The 19,268-nt window shown below is 44.0% G+C and overlaps 1 protein-coding gene across 1 annotated transcript in view; it reads right to left on the reverse strand.

Moving 5' to 3' along the window:
* LOC124776384 (hepatocyte growth factor-regulated tyrosine kinase substrate) overlaps positions 1–19,268 on the reverse strand; it is a 110,047-nt gene that overhangs the window by 79,653 nt on the left and 11,126 nt on the right. The window contains exon 3 of the mRNA XM_047251353.1: positions 6,987–7,062. Within this exon, the coding sequence (XP_047107309.1) occupies positions 6,987–7,062 (76 nt within the window). The remainder of the gene's footprint in view (positions 1–6,986; positions 7,063–19,268) is intronic.

A 19,268-nucleotide genomic window follows, 5' to 3' on the forward strand; every position in this document is an offset into this window, starting at 1 on the left:
GTGTGTGTGTGTGTGTGTGTGTGTGTGTGTGTGTGTGTGTGTGTGTGCGTGCGTTTGCTTTCCAAAGCTTACGTATTTGGTAGCCTATTCATTGCGCCTGTTTGTGACTCAACATGGTGAGTAGTAGTCGTCTATCCTTTTCATAATATTGTCAATATTAAATAGCAGTCTTTTTTTTTTTTTAAAAAAAAAAAACCTTGTAAATTATTATTAGTAAAAAGCAGACTGGATTTAGTAAAGGCAGATCACTCAGAGACAAGTAAAAGAGATAATATGGTAACATAACCTACAAACACAAATACCATTTATAGATCGGGATACAGTGTAGATGGCTGTAAGTGGAGGACCTGGGCAATTCTCAATACTGCCAAGAATTTTTTCTTGGTGGGAGTACTGGTAATGGGTAGTACACTTGGCCTCACGATGATGAGCTACTTCACTGAGTAGTAGCAGTTTCACAGACCGCAAAATCTTCAAAAAAGCACACTGAGGGTTTATTTGTTCATTAGTTCTTGGATGAAACCTTTCCAGGCAAATGGATTGAAAGAGACAGTCCAACATTGTGGCCACCACGTTCACCAGACATAACCCTTTAGGTTGGGTTACATTAACGATAAAATGTTCAGTTCACCAGTTCCTGATGAGCAAACTCTTATAGGACAAATACAAATAATAAAGAGGTGGTGGGAGAACAGACATTGTCAAAGACATGGAGAGCAACTGAGTGTCCCCTAGACATTCTACACACAACAAAAGGAGCACATGCGGAAGTGTGTCCACAAAATACTTTGAGAATTAAGCTACCAGTTCCAGCAAAATGATTACCGTATTTACTCGAATCTAAGCCGCACTTTTTTCCGGTAAAATAAATACTGGCACCAAAACCTCTGCGTCAGTAAAAAAAAGGGTGGAAGATGAGCTTTTTTCTCCGCCCCGAGTTTCGACCACTGCATTTTCATACATTATACAATGAAGTAAATACAAATTCCGTATTGTTCACCTTCGAATGCAGCAGCATTTCAATCCGACTGGCAAGACTGTTTGGGATGTTTGTCAATATGGCCAACTCTACGCTCTGAATTTTTTCCTGTGAGATGAGATGGTTGCTAATAGGAACTTTTATGAATTGTGAATCACATGCAGTATTCTCTTCACCATAAGAATAATACGAATATAAACATTTTGCCCTGTATTCTTTCGTGTTTGCTGCTATCTCATTTAAATCCTGTCTGCCTAATAACCTACGAAACTAGTGTGAGACAACAGCAAATGCAGAAGAATATACATATCATGTCATGTTTATATTCGTATTATTCTTATGCCTAATAGTGATACAATCAGAAATGGAGCACGGCAATTGACTAGATTTTTAGCTCTAAGATGACTAATTTCTGTGCAGAATGTAATGTACTAAAGAGGCGTCTGCATAGATTTTCAAACGGAGAAAAATTTTCGCTAAACTCTCATTCAGAACGTCTATCATATGCAGTCTATTATTTGGTTCTTGTTGATCATGATCAAAGAAAGCAGCAGTGTAAGTAACAACAAATAGAAGTCTGTTGCCATTGTTTCGCTAATGAGACAATTCCTCTTTTTTTTTATTGTAAGCGGCGGTAGTGCGCACATAAGCAAGCCATGCCTCGAGCGGCGACAGGTCGTAAACACTCATTTTCAGAATGCGACAAACAATGCATGACAGTACAATAATGCATTTTCAGCTTAAAGTGACGTAAACACTTTTAACAAAGAGAACGGCACTTATCGGATCAAAGAAAAATAAGCAACCGATTCAAACCAGATGAAGCACGTGAAAAAGGAAGGGTACCTGTATAAATACGGACGGAGTGCCTGACGCATAGCAATGGCTACCTGGTAAAGCTTAACTGCTAAGCTTCCGACTCGAACCAAACTACTGTAGCTGTATCATCATTCATTCGACCTAAATTGTGTCTCCTATTACAATAGACCAACTTTGTTTCGATTTGGAGGTGCGGCCTAAAACTTTTCTCTCCCCTTGAATTTCGAGTCTCAAATTTCAGGTGCGGCTTAGATTCGAGAAAATTTTTTTTCCTTGATTTCGAGTCTCATTTTTCAGGTGCGGCTTAGATTCGAGTAAATACGGTAGTAGTATCTGGTGTCATTCCTTAGATATAATTTTCTGTAATCAGGGAAGGGCTTGTACTCATCCTGCACAGGATGCGGCAACCCACGGTAACTTAAAACATGCTACTACTTCGCTTAATAAATGGCTGTGGTAAGCATCCAAAGGTCTGCATGTAAATAATCTTGTTGATGTTCGTTCCCAAAAATTGGTATTGTAATTGAAAGTACTTTTTGAATGTAAATAGTAATTTCATAAATAACTAAAGGAATAGTAGAGGGGATGAGTTGTCGACAGACGTATAAATAAGACTGAAAACTTAGCTTGTGTGAGTTCAGAAGAGAATTCCTATTCATCCCTCCAGCAAAGTCCCACAACCTGTTCCTTAAATGTTGCCTAAGCTCTGAAATCCCCCTCCTCTTCCCCTCAACAGCCTAAACATAAAATTCCTCACTCTGGATGCCACCCCTCTTCTCACAATGACCTTCAGGTTTTCACATTCCACCGATCCGTATTCATCACTACCTGATATTACTGAGACAAAGCTCCATGAAGCAGGCACTCCTGAGCCATCTCTGCTCCGCTCCCTCCATGAGATACTGTTATTATGCAACACCAACTACCAACACCATGTCGTTCAAATTGAAACTCTTCCCCTTCTACACAGGAAAACCTCAGATCACTTGCACATTAGTTTCCCAATCATACTGTAATCATCAGTGGAGACTTTATTATCTAATAATTAATTATTAAAACTGCAGTTCTGATAGTGGTGGGAGTTATGAGACATCCTGTGAAACTTTATGTAAAGCATTTTCTGAAAATTACTTAGAACAGATAGTTAGGAACTCCACTCATGATGTGAATATACTGGATCTAGTGGCAATGAGCAGACCTAACCACTTTGAGGGTGTCCACATTGAAACTAGTGTCAGTGACCATGATGCAGTTGTGGCAACAATAATTAACAAAGAACAACTAAAACAAGCAGAAAAATACATATGTTCAGCACACTAGATAAAAAAATCAGTAGTGTCATATCTCAATGAGGAACCTGAAACTTTCAGCATATGGCAAGAGCATGCACAGGAACTCTGGCTCACCTTTGAAAGAATAGTTGAGCATGCACTGAACAGATATATACCCAGTAGAACAGTTCATAATTGGAGGCAACCTCCATGGTACAGTGTCATTGTAAAGAAACTTCTAAAGAAACAGAAATTACGGCTTAATAGGTGTAGAACAAAGCACAGAGTTATAGATAGAGAGATTCAGAATGAAACACAGTGGGTTGTCAAGAAAGCAATGCATGATGCCTTCAATGATTGGCGTAATCTTCCACAGAACCCAAAGAAATTTTGGCTGTATGCAAACACTGTTGGTAGCACCAAAGTTCGTGACCACTCCATAGTGAATGAGACAGGAACTGAAATTGAGGGTATCAAAACAAAAGCTGAAACGCTTAACTCCATTTTCAAATGTTCCTTTGCACAGGAAAACCCAGGCAAACTGTACCAATTTAATCCTCGTACTACTGAAAAGAAGAATGAAATAAGAATTAGTGTCAGTGGTGTTGAGAAACAGCTGAAGTTGTTAAAATTGAACAAAGCTCCAGAGCTCAATGGAATTCCTATCAGATTCTATATTGAATTTGCGGCTTAGTTAGCTCCTCATCTAATTATAATCTATCATAGATTCCTCTAACAATGCCCACTTCTTGTAAAGAGGTACAGGTCACACTGCCTTAGCATTTCTTCAAGTAACCACTCCTTTCTTCACTCCATTTTAGTTTTCTACACCTTTCATTTTCTAACCTATCTATTTTTCGTCATCCCCTTCACACCTCTGTTACATACAATGCACTTGGCTTTTCACTCTTATTAATGCGTGCACAGTGTTTTAGCAGTAATCTCTGTCTTACCTATTACCCTGTCTTCCACCTTTAACCTTTCAAATCTCATCTAGTACAGTCCCCACCAATCAATCTTTCCTCCTCATCCTGTTACATACAATGCACTTGGCTTTTCACTCTTATTAATGCGTGCACAGTGTTTTAGCAGTAATCTCTGTCTTACCTATTACCCTGTCTTCCACCTTTAACCTTTCAAATCTCATCTAGTGCAGTCCCCACCAATCAATCTTTCCTCCTCATCCTGTTCGGTAAGTCTCCCCTGATCCAGGGTTCTGGGTGACTTTTCTGAACTCTGGTCCTTTACCTAAACCTCTTCAGTCCTTTCCCTTCACTCCTCTTACTTCTGCCGATGTAAAATCTTTTTTTATGTGTGTGTTCTGTTGATGCCACTTGGTGAGTAGATTTTTTATCTATCCCATTACCTTATATCACTTCATAGCGGAATATATACTAACAATGTTATGGAAAGGATAAACTGCTACTCAGCATATAGAGGAGATGCTGAGTCACAGACAGGCACACCAAGAAGACAGTTAAACATGAAAACTTTGGGCCAGCGGGCCTTCTTCTGAAGTAGACAACAAAATCAGTGGCCAGAGATAGTTGTCATGTGTGCGTGAGCTGTTCCTGTGTGAGCATTGTCTACTTTAGAAGAATATCTTTTGGCCAAAAGCTCGTGCTGAAAGCTCACATGTTTAATAGTTTTTTCGTTACACCTATATGTGACAACATCTGTTCTACATGATTATTAGCAATCTACTCTTTTCATAACATTGTCATTATTCCAGCATGGATTTTCCACTGTTGGAATACATATAATACACACACAGTATATGTGACAGCACAGGAGATTCTCTTCACCTACTGGTGATGGAGGAACAACTGCAGCAACAATGACAGGAAAACATTAGTGTAACTGCTAGTTTTTGGAACTATTACACAGATGCTTCTTCACAATAAGACATAAAGTAGGATAAAGTAACACAGGGGAAACATTTATGTTTTAAGACACTACTCTTTATTGACCCACAGCTAGGAGGAACTCACTTCCGCAAGAATTCTGTTGGCATAGATGGTATCTCTTCAAGATTACTGAAGGAGTGCTATAAGCCAATAAGCAAAATACTGTGCCACATAACAATGAATCCATCCAGCATGGGATTGCTCCAGGGACTAAAGTATGCTATTGTCAAACCTCTCTTTAAAAAAGGCGATAAAGCCGATGTTACCAGCTATCAGCCTATCTCCCTTTTAACAACCTTTTCTAAAATTCTTGAGAAATTGGTTCAGAAAAGACTTGTTGAACACCTCATGCATTATAAGGTATTAAACAGTAGCCAGTTCAGATTTCAACAGGGTGTATCAAGAGAACAAGCTATTTTTTCCTTCACCCATCAAATCTTAAGAGTCATTTAATAATAAAGTATCTCCTGTTGGCATCTTCTGTGACCTTTCTAAGGCCTTTGATAGTGTTAATCATGAAATCCTCTTAGCAAAGGCTGAATATTATGGTATAATTGGCTCAGTTGGCTCATGGATTAAATCCTACCTAGCTGGAAGATAGCAGAAGGTCATGTTGAATGACTCTGAGGGGTACTCTGTGTCATCTAGCTGGGGCTCTATTGGCTGTTCCTCAGGGCTCTGTACTTGGCCCCCTTCTCTTCCTCATCTTTAGCAAAGACCTTCCCTTGCATACTAGCTTTAAAACTCACTTTACTCTTTTTGCTGATGACACTTCTATCCTCATCAACAAAACTCCCAACCTCAATCTTGAGGAATCGACCAATATTGTCTTTAGTGAAGTATGTACTTGGTTTGTAAATAATGGGTTATCACTAAATGTTAATAAGACCCTGTTTGTGCATTTCCAAGTAAGGAAAGAAATTGAGGCTCAATTAAGTATTACATTGAATGGCAGTGAGTTACTAGAAGTTGAGTCAACCAAGTTTCTGGGTGTACACATTGACAACAGTATAAAATGGTCTGACCATATTTTGCACCTCCACAAAAAACTCAGCTCAGCAACATTCGCTGTTCGTATTATTTCCACTGTATGTGGCCGAGACACCACAAAAACTGCTTATTTTAGTTATTTCCATGCATTATTGCTGTATGGTATAGTTTTCTGGGGTAATCAGCCACTATAAAAAAAATCATTGCCCAAAAGAGAGTTATTAGGATAATGAGCGGAGTCCAGCCTAGACATTATTGTAGAAACCTTTTCAGGAAATTAGGGATATTGACAACAGCATGCCAATATATCTACTCCCTGTTATGTTTCATTGGTAAAAATGGACAATCGTACAAAACCAATGATTCATACCATACCCACAATACCAGGAGGAAGATGGACCTCCATTATGAATCAAAAAAACCGTACTATTGTACAAAAAGGAGTCCATTACCTGAGCTGCAAGGTGTTCAATGCTCTCCCACCATCACTGACATTACTTATCCACGAGCTTCCCAAATTTAAAACAACAGCTCAAACAGTATTTATTAGATAATTCCTTCTATTTGGAACAAGAATATTTCAGTAGAGTTAACTGTATTTGATTTTTTCATTTACTAATTTGATGTGCTTTTGCGCATTACGATACTCACAATCACTGTTAACATTACTGTGTCTTTCATTTAGCTATTAAGATCTACCATATTTTTTAATGTAATTTTTTCTATATCTATTAATGTGTATTTTGTCTTATACCAGATATCCTCTTGCAAGAGGTACTCTTATGTATTCCTTTTATATTATTTGTAATAATTCTGACACGTTCTACATCTATGCGAATGCCTCCCAGTATTGGATTTACAGGATATAAAGAAATAAATAAATAAAATACAGCATCTGCTTATCAATCTTTTTCTTACTTCCTACCTTCCCTTCTTCTACATGAAGTGGCAAATAAAAATTCTAAAATATTAAATTCTTTTTGCATAAGGTAAATTTTAAAAGAATATTAGAGAACTTACCAGAAGCCCAAACATTGCAATATGAGGGTTTGCATTATAGAGTTTCTTCTTAATTGCAGCAAGAGCATACTTTGGCCTGAAATATAAGTAGAGAAATTATGGCAAATTAAATGCATGGTTGTCATGAAATACATATGTGCAGGCTTGTATATCACTTCCATTTCATGAGAAAGAAATGATAACCAGAAATCGGTGAAAAAAAAGAGACAATATATCAATTTTTCTTTCAAAGACATCTTTCACACTAATTTTAATCCAGTCTGCCAAATATATCTTAAGTTTTAACACAATACTTATTTTGGATTTATCTGCAGTCCTAAGTGCAAACAGTTTATTACTTTACCATATTCAGTACTGCTCAGCGACTAAAAGGTAACATGCCATAGTTATCCCTCAATTTTTATTCATAGCATTTTAATACATAAAATATTTTTAGTGATTGTATCCCTACATGAAACATGGATGGATTAACTTCAGCTAAGATGCTCAGTTACATAAGAAGACTGAAGATTAGATGCATAGATCACATAACTAATGCGGAGGTACTGAATAGAATTGGGGAGAAGAGAAATTTGTGGCACAACTTGACTAGAAGAAGGGATCGGTTGGTAGATCATGTTCTGACGTATCAAGGGCTCACCAATTTAGTACTGGAGGGCAGCGTGGAGGGTAAAAATCGTAGAAGGAGACCAAGATATGAATACACTAAGCAGATTCAGAAGGATGTAGCTTGCAGTAGGTACTGGGAGATGAAGAAGCTTGCACAGGATAGAGTAGCATGGAGAGCTGCATCAAACCAGTCTCAGGACTGAAGACCACAACAACAACAACTACTACTACTACACTGGTGTGTAGACGAGGGAAACATTCCACGTGGGAAAAATATATATAAAAAACAAAGATGCTGTGACTTACCAAACGAGAAAGCGCTGGTAGATAGACACAATAAAAAACACACACACAAATTTCAAGCTTTCACAACCCAAGGTTGCTTCATCAGGAAAGAGGGAAGGAGAGGGAAAGACGAAAGGATGTGGGTTTTAAGGGAGAGAGTAAGGAGTCATACCAATCCTGGGAGTGGAAAGACTTCCCTTAGGGGGAAAACAGGACAGGTATACACTCACGCACACACACATATATCCATCCGCACATATACAGACGCAGGCAGACATATGTAAATGCAAAGTGGTTGGGCAGAGATGTCAGTCGAGGCGGACGTACAGAGGCAAAGATGTTGAATGACAGGTGATGTACGAGGGGCGGAAACTTGAAATTAGCGGAGGTTGAGGCCTGCTGGGTAACGGGAAGAGAGAATATACTGAAGAGCAAGTTCCCATCTAGTTCCCATCTCCGGAGTTCTGACCGGTTGGTGTTAGTGGGAAGTATCCAGATAACCCGGACGGTGTAACACTGTGTCAAGACGTGCTGGCCGTGCACCAAGGCATGTTTAGCCACAGGATGAACCTCATTACCAACAAACACTGTCTGCCTGTGTCCATTCATGTGAATGGACAGTTTGTTGCTGGCCATTCCCACACAGAACGCTTCACAGTGTGGGCATGTCAGTTGGTAAATCACGTAGGTGCTTTCACGCATGGCTCTGCCTTTGATCGTGTACCCCTTCCGGGTTACAGCACTGGAGTAGGTGGTGGTGGGAGTGTGCATGGGACAGGTTTTACACCGGGGGTGGTTACAAGGATAGGAGCCAGAGGGTAGGGAAGGTGGTTTGAGGATTTCATAGGGATGAACCAAGAGGTTACGAAGGTTAGGTGGACGGCAGAAAGACACTCTCGGTGGAGTGGGGAAGATTTCATGAAGGATGGCTCTCATTTCAGGGCAGGATTTGAGGAAGTCATATCCCTGCTGGCGAGCCACATTCAGAGTCTGATCCAGTCCCGGAAAGTATCCTGTCAAAAGTTGGGCACTTTTGGGGTTCTTCCGTGGGAGGTTCAGGGTTTGAGGGGATGAGGAAGTGGCTCTGGTTATTTGCTTCTGTACCAGGTCAGGAAGGTAGTTGCGGGATGTGAAAGCTGTTTTCAGGTTATCGGTGTAATAGTTCAGGGATTCAGGACTGGAGCAGATTCGTTTGCCAAGAAGACCTAAGATGTAGGGAAGGGACCGTTTTATATGGAATGGGTGGCAGCTGTCATAATGGAGGTATCTGTTGCTTGTTGGTGGGTTTGATGTGGACGGGTGTGTGAAGCTGGCCATTGGACAGATGGAGGTCAACGCCAAGGAAAGTGGCATGGGATTTGTAGTAGGACCAGGTGAATCTGATGGAACCAAAGGAGTTGAGGTTGGAGAGGAAATTCTGGAGTTCTTCTTCACTGTGAGTCCAGATCATGGAGATGTCATCAATAAATATGTACCAAACTTTGGATTGGCAGGCCTGGGTAACCAAGAAGGCTTCCTCTAAGCGACCCATAAATAGGTTGGCATACGAGGGGGCCATCCTGGTACCCATGGCTGTTCCCTTTAATTCTTGGTATGTCTGGCCTTCAAAAGTGAAGAACTTGTGGATTAGGATGAAGCTGGCTAAGGTAATGAGGACCGAGGTTTTAGGTAGGGTAGCAGGTGATCGGTGTGAAAGGAAGTGCTCCATCGCAGCAAGGCCCTGGATGTGCGGGATATTTGTGTATAAGGAAGTGGCATCAATGGTTACAAGGATGGTTTCCGGGAGTAACAGATTGGGTAAGGATTCCGGGCATTCCAGAAAGTGGTTGGTGTCTTTGATGAAGGATGGGAGACTGCATGTAATGGGTTGAAGGTGTTGATCTACGCAGGCAGAGATACGTTCTGTGGGGACTTGGTAACCAGCTACAATGGGACGGTCAGGATGTTTGGGTTTGTGAATTTTAGAAAGTAGGTAGAAGGTAGGGGTGCAGGGTGTCAGGGTCAGGAGGTCAATGGAGTCAGGTGAAAGGTTTTGTAGGGGGCCTAAGGTTCTGAGGACTCCTTGAAACTCCGCCTGGACATCAGGAATGGGATTACCTTGGCAAACTTTGTATGTAATATTGTCTGAAAGCTGATGCAGTCCCTCAGCCACATACTCCAGACGATCAAGTACCACGGTTGTGGAATCCTTGTCAGCCAGAAGAATGATGATGGATTGGTCAGCCTTCAGATCACGGATAGCCTGGGCTTCAGCTGTAGTGATGTTGAGAGTAGGATTAAGGTTTTTCAAGAAAGATTGAGAGGCAAGGCTGGAGGTGAGAAATTCCTGGAAGGTTTGAAGAGGGTGATTTTGAGGAAGAGGAGGTGGGTCCCGCTGTGACGGAGGACGGAACTGTTCCAGGCAGGGTTCAATTTGGATAGTGTCTTTTGGATAGGACAGAGGTTTCGGATTGGGAGAGAGGTTTGGAGGAAAGGTTAACTACTGAATTAGGATGTTGTGGTTCCAGATTGTGTTGACTGGAATTTTGAGGTTTTGGAGGGAGTGGAGCTGGAAGTGGGAGATTGAGTAGATGGGAGAGACTGGGTTTGTGTGCAATGAGAGGAGGTTGAGGTTTGCTGGAAAGGTTGTGAAGGGTGAGTGAGATGCCTTTCCGGAGGTGGGAAACCAGGAGATTGGATAGTTTTTTTGAGGTGGAGGGTGGCATGCTGTTCTAATTTGCGGTTGGCCTGTAGGAGGATGCTCTGAACAGCCAGTGTGGATGTGGGAGAGGAAAGATTGAGGACTTTGATTAGGGATAGGAGTTGACGGGTGTGTTCATTGGCTGAGTTGATATACAGGTGAAGGATTAGGCGGGTGAGTGCTATGGATTGTTCAGTTTGGAACTGGTATAGGGACTGATGGAAAGAAGGGTTACAGCCAGCGATGGGAACTTTAAGTGTGAGGTCTTTGGGGGTAATGCCAAATATCAGACAAGCCTGAGTAAATAAAATATGGGAGCGTAATCCGGCTAGGGCAAAGGCATGTTTGTGGAGGGAATGTAAATAAAACTTAATGGGATTGTTGTGGGGATGTTGTGAGGGTGACATGGTATTAGAAGGTGGAAAGTGTAACATGAGGCTAAAGTGAAAATAAAAATAAAAATATATGGAGAGAAATAAAGGTAAACTAGAAAGCAACTGGAGTACTGGTATGAAAAAAGTCGAAAAAGTGCTGGTTAAAGCTGTGCTATGTTGATCCTGTGGTGAACTTAGGTCGGTAAACAATGATGTGAACAAAGGTTGGGTAGTTGTATTGCCTCCAAAACATGTTAAAAGGTGGAAAAATTCTGGAAAATTTCGAAAAACCTGCATGTAAATGTATTAAAATGACTGCTTGTGTGGTGGCAGATTATGAAAATGAGGTTAACAATTGTCTGGCGAAGAAATAATGTTAAAACCTGTGGGAAGCTGCTAAAAAATGATCGGTTATGTGGGAAAAATGGGAATGGAAATAAAGCGAAAGTTGTTAGAACTGGCCGAAATGGTTGTTTAATAGGTGAAATGAACAAGCTTGTGTCTGTGTATGTGCGGATGGATATGTGTGTGTATGCGAGTGTATACCTGTCCTTTTTTCCCCCTAAGGTAAGTCTTTCCGCTCTCGGGACTGGAATGACTCCTTACCCTCTCCCTTAAAACCCACAACCTTTTGTCTTTCCCTCTCCTTCCCTCTTTCCTGACGAAGCAACCATTGGTTGTGAAAGCTAGAATTTTGTGTGTATGTATGTGTGTGTGTGTTTGTGTTTCTATCGACCTGCCAGCGCTTTCGTATGGTAAGTCACATCATCTTTGTTTTTAAATATATTTTTCCCACGTGGAATGTTTCCCTCTCTTCCCCCCCCCCCCCCCCTCCATAAATGAACGACACTAGAGGCTGATGGCTTTGATTAGCGATGTCCTTTCAGCAGTTCATGTATATCTGTTTATTTCCGCAACACTTCTATCTGACTAACCATCTCCCTATGCTTTGTTAACACTCAATGCACTGTAATCTAAAAAACACCTCCAGTCCTGGACTTTAAAAAGTATGCCTTTTTCTCTTCTCCAGAACAATCTACTAGGTGGTTAAAAGCTTTGACAATCTTCTTTCATCTATGCAGGATCTCATTTCATCATCACAACATGAGTACCAAAACTAAGTATTGTCGATTGCTGTGCACAAAAGCAGTAATTAACAACACATTCTACGCTGCCGGCAATCATTTTGTGGCTACACAAAAGTTCTTTCTCCCACATGCTCTACTTCCCATAGTAACTGACACAATATTAACAACAAATAAGTTGAGTTTGTAAAGACTTAGTAGCAAAAGTAAATAATCACATAAAGCTTTAAAACATGCTGAATAAGTTCCACAGTAAACAATCGCAGACACTACAGAAGAGAATACTCCTGATTATAGAAACTTGAACACACTTTCTATCTGTTTGGAGGAATAAAATCTAGAGTCAATAATTTCAGAGAGTAATGAGGACATTCAAGAAAAGTTATATGAAGCATTAACACAAGAAATAGGGTACACAGATCTCACTGTACATGCAAGCGCTGCTGTGCAGTGGGCCCATTTTTGCCATCCTACGCCACTCTGACCGAATATACCAAATGTGTAGCAGCAGCCTAAAAGCTGTGTTGGATAACTTGACCCTGATAGTATCAATTTCAAATACAAATTCCTGGTGGACCACACCGTTGCTGTCAAAACTAATAAGCTAAACTGTCTTACTCCTGGATATTTGGAAAGACAAAAGGTAACTGTTTAGAGTCCTATCAACATTGAGGTAATTAGAGGCAGGTATATTTGGAGCTGGTGTGGTGAAACTAAGCACCTGATCCCATCTGTCTGCTTTGACCATGACACAATGGTGTGGTTTGTGATGGGCAAGGTGTTTTTTGAGTTGGTTTGTGTTTGTAAATGTCGTATTGTTGTATTTCTGGTACCGCGCACCGCGAATTTGGAATACGCGCAAGACGGCATGGACGTCAAAGACCCCTAGAAGTCTCTGCACCATCACGCCTTAAGCTGTAGTGGCGTGCGCCTCCTGGCCCATGTTTAATGTGAGGACACCACAGTGGAACATGTGGTCCCAGCGGCCAATAGCGGCACCCCGATCACGTATTTAAGCGCCTGCCTCTCACTCAGCCAGTGAGTCTAATCATTGCGTGCATCTTGACACATCGCCTCGACAACAGACAGCATGTTTACCATTCTTTATTTTCATTACTAGTGGACATCTTGGATTCGTTTGGTTGTCTCTGTCACCCTGTTGCTTCTTGCATGTTGTCGTCGTAAGGTCTCTCTCAATCGTCCGTCGTCGTTTCGTGTCCGTCCTTTCCGTTTGTTTGTTTGTTCGCAGGCCACTTTCTGTTTGCGGTCCCGCCGTGCTTTCTCGGCCACCCCGCAACCGTTCCAGTCGCGGTTACAAAATTTTTGGCGATGAGGTAAACGGTGGCAGTTGTCAGCATAAAGGCAAATTTGGTGTGTCTTCTGGGGCAACAGCAGCAGCTCATGCAGCCGCAGCAACTCCAGTTAGACATCTTACAACAGTTGCTGTGGTTGCTAACGGACAAAGTCGATGCCCGGGACACATTATCACAACAGCTTCCGAGTCTTCAGGTGTCCAGTGCTTTCCCGCGTCCGCCGCCTTTCCCACCCTTTAATGACGCTAAATAGGACTGGGAAACCTACTTATATCAGCTGAAACAACATTTCACGGCTATTCAAGTCACAGGTGACTCCTTGTAGCGGTCGTTGTTTTTGTCTTGGGCTTCCCCAGACACATTCTCTCTTCTCCGCAAGTTGGCACCATTGTCCGATTCTGTGGCTCTCTCTTTCCAGGAGATATGCCTTTTGCTGACAAACTATTATTTCCAACGCTACCAAGTGGTCTACTCTCGGCTGCAGTTCCACCATTACCATAAACAGCCTGGTCAATCATATCGTTCCTGGGTCACAGACTTGCAGGGTCTCAGCCGTTGATGCGATTTTACGTGCACCAAGCAGCAATGTAAGGCTTTGTATGCGAACTCCCTGATCCGGAATGTGGTGCTTCAACTGGCTCCCGATCCCGAGGTCTGTACTGCTGCACTGAAACTCGATAACCCCTCCTAGGAAGAGATTCTCCGCAATGCAAACTCCATTGAAATTGCTCAAGTGGCTAACGAGCGTCTTATGTCGCAGCCGCAGGTGGCGGCAATCAAGGCGTCATGGCGGGTTCCGCCCTCGCGACGTTGGCGTGGCCCGGCCGACAGAGGCCAGTGCTGTCGTGACTCCTCGTTGTCCGACGTCTCTATGGAATTGGCGCCACCGATCGCCCCTCGTCACCACACGCGCAGAACACTTCCATCTTGCCCACAGTGCTTTACTGCACTTTCTCGAGCCGATTGTTCCCATCACTGGAAAATGTGCACGCTGTGTAACAAGGACGGCCACATCCGTTGGTTTCTCGTAGTCGCTCGACTCGCTCCAGTCCTGCCCCTCCTGGGCCTCAAGATACAGTCCACGCTCTGCAATCAATCATCCCACACAGGATGACCCATCAGCGCCGAAGCTTTTCCTCACACTCTGCCTTTTCACTGAGGATGTCAGTTTTCAGGTCAACACTGGGGCCACTGTTTTCCCTGATTAATATGGTGACACATACCCGGCTGGGCTCTCCTGAGTTGTCACCTCCCTCTCGCCGTTTGGTCACCTATGGAGACCATTCCATTCCCCTTCGTGGGCAGTTCGTCGTCCAGGCGACGTACAAGTGTGTTACCCGGCTCCTTACCTTCTTTGTCGTCGACCAGCTCCTTGCCCTCTTTGTCGTCGACCATCCATCGGCTTTGAATATTTTTGGCCTGGATACATTTCAACTGTTTGGCTTTTCAATTTCTGATGAAGTTAAGGTCATTTCCACGTCTGTTCCTTCTCAGGACTTGGACGATCTGTGCTCCACTTTTGCGCCATGGTTAGCAATGGATCTCTGATGTGCTTCCGGTTTTCAGGTGCACCTCACCCTATGGCCGGATGCGCAGCTTCGCTTCTTCCTGGCCTGGCCCCTTCTGGTGGCCTTACGGCCGGCAGTCAAGCAGGAACTTGATCAGCTCCAGGCTGCTGGCGTTTTGGACCCTGTGACTTACAGTGCCTGGGAGACGCCATTGGTGGTCATACGGAAACCCAATGGGTCCCTTCAGCTGTGTGGGGACTTCGGCACTACTGTCAATGCTCATTCCCTCATTGACACTTACCCCATTCCCCGACAGGAAGACCTTCTCGCCAAGCTTGCCAGGGTAAAGTATTTTTCAAAGATCGACCTGGCTGAGGCATACCACCAGTTACCCTTTGATGCCGAATCTCAGAACATCATGGTTATCAACACACCTTTCGGATTGTATAAGTATAAGTGCCTTCCCTTTGGTGTCTCTTCTGCACTGGCCATTTTCGAACAGTTCCTGGAGCAGCTTACACATGTGTGAATTATATGGATGACATCTTGGTCACCGGGCGTTCCCGCCAGGAGCATTTGCGAAACCTCAGTGCCTTGTTTCATGCTCTCTGCAGGTTTACGCTGTCAGCTGGACAAGTGTTTTTTTTTGTTTTTTACTTAGGCCACTGGCTTAGCAAAGATGGCATTTGTCCTTTGGGTCGTAATGTCGTGGCCATTGAGGCCCTTCTTGTCCCAAGGACTTAGCTGAACTCCAGGCGATTTTGGGCAAGGTTACTTATTTTTTAAAGTTCTTGCCCCAGGCTGCCTCCGTTGCTCAACCCCTCAATCACTTGCGTTACAAAGGAGTACCTTTCGATTGGACTCCTGCCTGTGACCAGGGTTTTCTCCATTTAAAGGCGATGCTGAAGTTTGCCCCTTGCCTTACTCCCTTCTCTCTGGAGTTGTGGTGGCTGATGCTTTGGCATATGGCATTGGGGCCACCCTCGCGCATCAGGATGCCGATGGCTCTGAACAGCCCATCGCTTATGCCTCTAAGACGTTGACCCCAGCACAACGGAACTACTCCCAGACTGAAAAGGAGACCCTGGCGATCAGGTTCACCGTCCAAAAATTTCACACCTATCTCTTTGGGGCAAAGTTCACCCTCTTGATGCACCATAAACCCTTGGTTACACTTTTCGGACCCCACTCTCACCTTCCAGAGCGGATGGCTCAACGTCTCCAGTGCTGGGCATTGTTTTTACAAAATTACGCTTACACCATCCCGTATAAGCCCACCGCCCACCATGCTAATGCGGTGGCTTTGTCACATCTCTCAGAAGGCCCCGATCCTGCCTTTGACCAGCAGGAGGTCCTCTGCTTTCAAATTGACTCTGCCCACCAGGATGCGCTGGATGGTCTGCCTCTTATGGCTGCTCATATTGCCCCAGCTACCCGCTGTGACCCTATCTTACGGCAGGTTCTCCACTACGTGGTCCACGGGTGACCCTCCTATGTTACTCGTCGCATGCAGTCCTATTTCAGCCCCTGGCGCCACCTGTCCCACAGGCTCTCTCAATGGTCAATGATGTCCTTCTGTTAGTCACGGAGTCGGAAGCCCATCGGGTGGTCATCCCTCTCGATCTGCGGCTTCGGGAGCTCAGTTTGTTACACCACGGGCACTGGGGTATGTCCCGTATGAAAGTTTTGGCTCGCCAGCACGTGTATTGGCCCAGCATCAATGGCGATATTGACCGCCTGGTCCGTGGGTGCACTGTGTGTGCGCGTCACCACGCAAGCCCCCTTCAGTCGTTTGCACCTTGGCCTGTGACTCGCCGGCCCTGGGATCACGTCCATATTGGTTTTGGGGGCCCGTTTTTGGGATCCATGTGGTTACTTACATTGATGCCTACTCCAACTACCCATATGTCACCCGCATGGCATCCAGCACCACGGAGGCTACACTCACGGCCCTGGCCCAGGTTCTCGCCATTGAGGGCCTGCCACACACATTGGTCGCCAATAATGGCCCCCAGTTCACGGAGTCCTCCTTCCACGACTTCTGTGAGGCCAACGGTATCAAACATATCCGTAGCCCGCCTTTCCACCCTTCGTCCAATGGCGCGGCGGAGAGGCTTGTCCGCACTTTTAAACAACAGTTGACAAAGGCGGTCAACACACCTCCAATCATGTCAGCCCTTACCCTACACCTATCACACTACCCAAATTGATGGACATAGTCCGGTGGAGCTCCTTCATGGGCGACAGTTGTGGACCCTGCTCCATTTGCTGATGCCATCACCCTCCCACCCCCACTCCCGGCCCTCTCAATATTATGCGCCCAGCGCAGCCATGTGGGCCCGTGTGTACAGGTGCAAGAGGGGTTGGAGACCTGCCATGGTCATTGCGGCCCATGTCGTCGATGCAGACGTCAAAAGGGTTGGAGCGCTGCCATCATAATCAGCTCCGCCCACGTGCCCCCGCGGGACTCCACCCCTACCTTCTTCAGGTGTGGACATGGTCCTCGAGTCGCCGCCCCTGCCCCCGGTTGCTGTCTCCCCGCGGGCCTGCCGCCGGCCCTTCCCGTCACTGGGTGGATCAGCAGCTTCCTCCCCTGCCTGGACTTTGGGTCAGCCGTCATGGATACTTTGGGCGTCCCTCCTTCGCCGCGAACGGCGGTTGATGGGCCCAGCTCTTCTTCCCAGTTCCACCCACCTCGGCACCGTCGAGGGCTTTTCTGCCCCTACGCGCAAGTTTCAGGGAGGAGGGATCTGATGCCGCGCGCCACGGATTTGGAATATGAGCAAAACGGCATGGACGTCGAAGACCCCTAGAGGTCTCTGCACCATCACGCCATAAGCCTTGGTGGCGCGCGCCTCCGGGCCAATGTTTAATGTGAGAGTGCCACAGTGGAACACGTAGGCCCCATTGGCCAATAGTGGCGTCCCAATCATGTATTTAAGTGCCTGCCTCTCGCTCAGCCAGTGAATCTAATCATTGTGTGCATCTTGACATATCGCCTCGACAACAGACAGCGTGTTTACCGTTATTTGTTTTCATTACTAGTGGACGTCTTGGATTAATTTGGTTGTCTCTGTCACCCCGTTGCTTCTTGCACGTTGTCATCATAAGGTCTCTATTGATCGTCCGTTGTTGTTTCATGTCCGTTCTTTCCGTTTGTTTGTTTGTCCGCAGGCCGATCTCCGTTTGGTCCCGCTGCGCTTTCTCGGCCTCCCTGTGACCATTCCGGTCACAGTTGCAAGAGTATTTGATGGCTCCCTCTGGTGGTGGATGTTGACGTGTTGAGTCTAATGCGTGGTGTTAGGTTCATTTGAGTCTCAGTTGCCACTGTGGTAGCATGGGTTTATTTTAGTCTAGGTGGTCAGTGCTGTAACGTAGATTTGGAAGTGCTTCCTTTGTTTTCAGTGAGTTGTTATGATTTTCTTCTTCTTCTTCTTCTTCTTCTTCTGCTTATGTGTTTGGCATTTTTGTTACGTCTGATTAGTTTAGGGTGTGTGTGTGTGTGTGTGTGTGTGTACGCGCGCCCCCATCTGCACGTGTGCGTGTGCATGCTGGGCAAACAAGGTGATTTTGTCGGAAGCTTCTCTTGGTAAGTAATTTTTGTTTTGGTTTTATTCTATAGTAATTGAGATGTTTTGTCTGTTTTATACTTATGGTATTTCGGTTGTATTTTAATTCATCTATTGAATATGTTTTTTTTTGGGTGTTTGAATGGTTGGGCTTTAGGTTTCATTGATGTTTTGTGAGTTATGTAGGTGTGTGAAGTTTAAGGTTTAGACCCTTTTTTTTTTTTTTTTTTAATTTGTGTTTTGCCAGTAGATATCGAGAGCTGTGTTTGAGCTACATAGGTCAAGGGCAATGTCCGATTCTATTTTTCAGAGTTGTAGGTGTTGGTTTTTTGGTATCGAGGGCTTTCTTTGAGCTATATAGGTTGTGTGAAGTGTATGACTGCTGTTGGTTTTGTGACTGTAGAGCTATGTCATAAGTTGAGGTGTTTTTTTTTATTTTAAATAATAATAATATTTGTTTTTGGATGGTGTGATGTCTTGTACTGTTATATATTTAGCTACCATAAACCCCCTATTCCTCACAGTTGTCCCGTTAGTTTCATTTTATTGTTGGACTGAGACATTCTTGTGCCTTTTTATTTCTGTTCGTGTTTGTTGGCATGAGTATGTACTGATGACATTGTCATTTTGTATGCATTGGAGGTAAACATTTCCACCATATTGATGACATCATGGGTCAAAGCAGATGGGTGGAATCGGATACTTCCCTAATTCTGTGAACTCCATTTCATTTCAATTGGACACAGTGGTTTGAATTGATTGCATGATTTTGTAAGATAAATCTCTGCCCAACATGTTAGTCTTTGCTTGCAAGTTAATTTGTGACACAGATTATTAGGGACGAACTTTTGACAGAGCT

The sequence above is a fragment of the Schistocerca piceifrons genome, chromosome 2 (assembly GCF_021461385.2).
Source record: "Schistocerca piceifrons isolate TAMUIC-IGC-003096 chromosome 2, iqSchPice1.1, whole genome shotgun sequence".
Taxonomy (NCBI): domain Eukaryota; kingdom Metazoa; phylum Arthropoda; class Insecta; order Orthoptera; family Acrididae; genus Schistocerca; species Schistocerca piceifrons.